Here is a 4,140-nt window from a genome sequence, read left to right as displayed (position 1 = left end):
ATATATATGTGTGTGTGTGTGTATAGGCGAATATATATATATATATATATATATATATATAATTATATTTGCAACAATTAACAAGGCATAAAAACTCGTTTTTTATTCAGTTAATTTTCTATCTAATTAAAATTCTAATTAGTCTATCTAGCTTCATTTCAATTTGTACACTTTCGTTCGATCATTGGGTATGCGTAGTTTTTTACAAGTGCTTTAAAAAGTTCATTCTGTAACACGGTGGCTGCGACGGACAGTCACCGTCGGCGCAAAGGTAACGGTTTTCCTCTTCGAGCCATTACTGCGTCTGTTAATCGCTTCTGGATTTCTGCTACTTTCAGTGTTATCATCTCCATTGTGTCCCTTATCAAACCGTTTCAAAATAGCGAGTTTATTAAGGACAATTTCTACAGCCAGCAAAATTTGATCCAAATAGAAAACCCTAACGCGTTTATGAACAGGGAGATAGACGACGTGGTCTATTATATATCTGGCCGTCTCTAAAGAGTCATCTGATAGGCCTATGTCTCTGTTACCCTCTGCGATCAATTGTAAATGAGCAACCTCCCGCGCAGCATCAATTCCAAGATTGTTGAGTCGTCTGGTTACTTCATCCGCGTCTTCCTGCAAGGTACAGACACATATGATTTAAATTTATGTTCACTGTTCTTTATCACACTACCATAACTACAATTTCCAAAAGCAATACAGTAATCTTATAGACCTATACAAGCAAGATGTTTGCCACTTGTATTGAAACCGTCGATCGACCGAGAGATGATATAAAAATTCTCGAGTTGTATTGAGGAACAATTTAATATACAGTATTAAACATATAATTATTTTCCCCTGCTTCTGGTAGGTCTTTGAGATTACATTTATGGGTGTTTCTAAGTAGGCCTATATAATTACAAATATATAGGCATTAAATTCAGGCATAACATGCGTTTCACTTACCACAATAATAGGAAACAGCCAATAACCTTTACGATTTGCCATCATTCCAATTTGCTCAGCAACTTGTGGAAGCCGCTCACTTACGTAGTCACCATTTTCTTGACCCTTTTTAAACGTTTCATCGTCAAAATCTTGGAATCTATCAACGAAGAAAGTGACAAGGATAATATTAATAATGACGATGATGATAGTAATAATGGATAAGTAAATGAAGTAGACGACCAAAATGTGAGTGATAATAATAATCATATTAATAATAATAGTTATGTCATGGATATACTAATATTTAAAATAATAATAATAATGTTATAATAAATAATTATAATAATGATCATGTGAATAATAATAATAACACTTCACTTCAGTACATATTTATTATTAACAATAATAAATAATGAAGTTGATGATGGAGGTTTAAATAATATTAACAATAATGCCACTTCAGGTGCATGTTTTTATTATATAATCGCTATTAATTAATGAGAAAAGACAAGCTGTTGAAATGAACGCAAACAATTCATTGTTAAGTTAGTTTCTTATATTGGAGCGGAGTACCTACGTAAACACGGCCACATAGAGGGACTTACACAGTTTCAACTCCGGAAGTCCATCGTGTGTCATTGTGAACAAGACTACAGTGATAGTCGAAAGCTTAAAACTTTAAGTTCTTTTGTTTTCTGCTTTATCCAGAGATATTAAATTTTAATTGATATTTATTATTATTATTATTATTATTATTATTATTATTATTATTATTATTATTATTATTATATTTATCTTGTGTAAAATCTACCAAATCATCTTCCAACAAATTCAATAATTATAACGTCTACCTTTTGGCCATTATGTGCAATAACGTTGCTGAAGATCGAAATCTTAATCCGCGGATCAGGCCCGACTTACTTGGAGCCGTCAACAGTTGGTTAAGAAGTTTCTTCATCTCCTTTCCGAAAAACCTGAACAAAGCAGTTCCAAAATTCGTTAAGAAAGGGTTATTCAAGACCATAGAAATAACTGAACATTTAAGAACACTAGCTAAATATGTAGTATCACTTTGTATTGGATAGGATTCGTATAATTTTGACATCTTGCTGTACAGCAGTTTGTCCTTCACTTTCAAAACAGCACCGCCAAAGATAGTGCTCTGTTGAGTGACGTCAAAACTAAAGAACACCAGGTCCGATTCTGGATCTCCAACGTCTTGAAGTCCGTTGAATGATTGCGAACGATCTTCTAGTACATGGATTCCGTGGCTTTTGGCACGCTTAATAACGTCTGCCATATCAAATGAACGACCATAGAGATGTGTGACAATAACAGCAACAGTTCTCTCGTTCAAAAGATACTCGAGATGTTCTATATTCGGTGCCAGAGTTTCCTTATGAATGTCCAATGGAACTACTTTAATGCCATGGTGGGTGAGGATCTGGACTACATCTGGGATATTTATGGCTGTTAGAATGACTTCTGATGATGGTGGGTATTTTTGAATCCTGAGGAACAAGTCGAGAGCTGTTTTAAACGACAAACTCACCAGTACAGGATTTTTATTACTATCTGGTGACCACATCTTGTTGATGATGTTCTGCAGTTCTTTTCGATCGATTTCTCGCTTCGGTGTTTTAAAATAACATCGGAAAACTTCAATAAAATTATTGTATGAGCTATCTGTAAAACGAAAACGAATTATCAAATTGAATAGAGGCCAACCATATAAATTGGGGTGATATACTGTAATATATTTAACGTGCTCTCGATCTGCCACGTTTAATTTCATATCAGACATGCCTGGTTACGGTATCAATGACAAAGCAATGAAAATAATGATATTCACTAAAAGTGTCACCCAGATTCCTGATTTGTACTGTACACCATAATAGGAGTACACTAAATAGACCTATATACGTTATTTAGTTTCGACGGGCTGTCGGACAACCTGTAGGGTAGCATGAAACATGTAGGTCTATTATTATTGGGCCTAAGGACTAATAATTGGAAAACATTGACGCCTACCTATGTAAAGACACGAATACGGCACGGCATCTACATCCTTCTCCTGCATACGTAGAAACCTCAGGGCTGCAAATATTATAAAAAAGATACATCCGAGGCAATTTATGAGGCACCATATCCAATATTTGCCTTCGTTAAGGTCGTCAACGGGCTCTTCTTTATCGGCCATGTTGACGCATCTGACAATGAGCAAGGATCATGTGTTTATTGGCAGATGCGGGTATAATAATATACTGCCATGATATATAGGCATATTGCTACAGTTGGCGCCAATCACGTTAAGCGTCGATAGTGTTAATGGTAGTTGAAATGCGTGGTTTTAATCCGACGAACATTGTTAGTCTTTAGTTCTTACGAAATCTCAATATGAAAGTCGCTCTGTATAGTTAGATATAATAAAATAATAAATCTATAGTCTATATTCATACTTATGAAGAAATATAAGCATCCTTACCTCCCATTTGCAATAATTCGCTAGCGTGCGCAGCTTTTAGCTTTTTGTATAAAAGCGACTTACGGTGACGTACGGTACGCGTTTATCGGAAATGGCGTTTAATTAGCGGATGAGCCCAAGATGGGCGTTTTCTGTGGGGGATTCAAGGGGCCCAGCAGACCCGCCCCCTCCCTAAATTTTTTAAAATAAAAAAATTAGGAAAAAAGAAAATTCAACTCAAATTTTGAGTCAAGAGTGCTATTTCCAGCCATCTAGAGGTGCATAATCATAACCTCCGCACCTACCTCAGCCCAATCATGGTGGGGCTGAGGGAGTATAGACCTACCCTCTCTGGGCCCCTATATTTCAAATTTTATCCGCCACTGGTATTGTAAAAGATCGTAAAATCACTAAAAACGGTCGACATACTATTAGTATAAGCCTAACGTTTGTTTTTAGTAATTTTATCAGATTAAACAGAATTTTACAGTGAAAAAGGAATATTAGAAATTTCTACAAAATGATGTGAAACATACCCAGCTCGTAACAAAGGACGGATCAATTCAATGGTTTGGCTGAACCCACGTTTTCTAGCATACAAACTATCTCTGATAAACGGTACCAATACACTCCCTTCTTTACATGAAAAAACATCAAAATTATTGTGTACAACCACGCACAACCTTATAAGAAAATATGCAAAAAACACACTGGAAAACATGATACACGCCCTCTATGCT

The 4,140-nt window shown here is 35.6% G+C and overlaps 1 protein-coding gene across 1 annotated transcript; it reads right to left on the bottom strand.

The window, feature by feature from the left end:
- Positions 1-36: 36 nt before the first annotated feature.
- On the bottom strand, positions 37-4,089 carry LOC117121838. Its single transcript, XM_033267214.1, has 5 exons — positions 3,937-4,089; positions 2,968-3,146; positions 1,788-2,622; positions 955-1,093; positions 37-621 (listed from the first exon to the last, which is right to left on the bottom strand). The coding sequence occupies exons 2-5, from the start codon at positions 3,134-3,136 to the stop codon at positions 223-225; spliced, it is 1,542 nt and encodes a 513-aa protein (XP_033123105.1). The 5' UTR covers positions 3,137-3,146; positions 3,937-4,089; the 3' UTR covers positions 37-222.
- Between the last annotated feature and the right edge of the window lie 51 nt (positions 4,090-4,140).

The sequence above is a fragment of the Anneissia japonica genome, unplaced genomic scaffold, assembly GCF_011630105.1.
Source record: "Anneissia japonica isolate Jap-2015-1 unplaced genomic scaffold, ASM1163010v1 scaffold2392_len1475705_cov187, whole genome shotgun sequence".
Taxonomy (NCBI): Eukaryota; Metazoa; Echinodermata; class Crinoidea; order Comatulida; family Comatulidae; genus Anneissia; species Anneissia japonica.
Note: the sequence above shows the minus strand (reverse complement) of the source record. Positions and strands in the feature narration are given on the sequence as shown.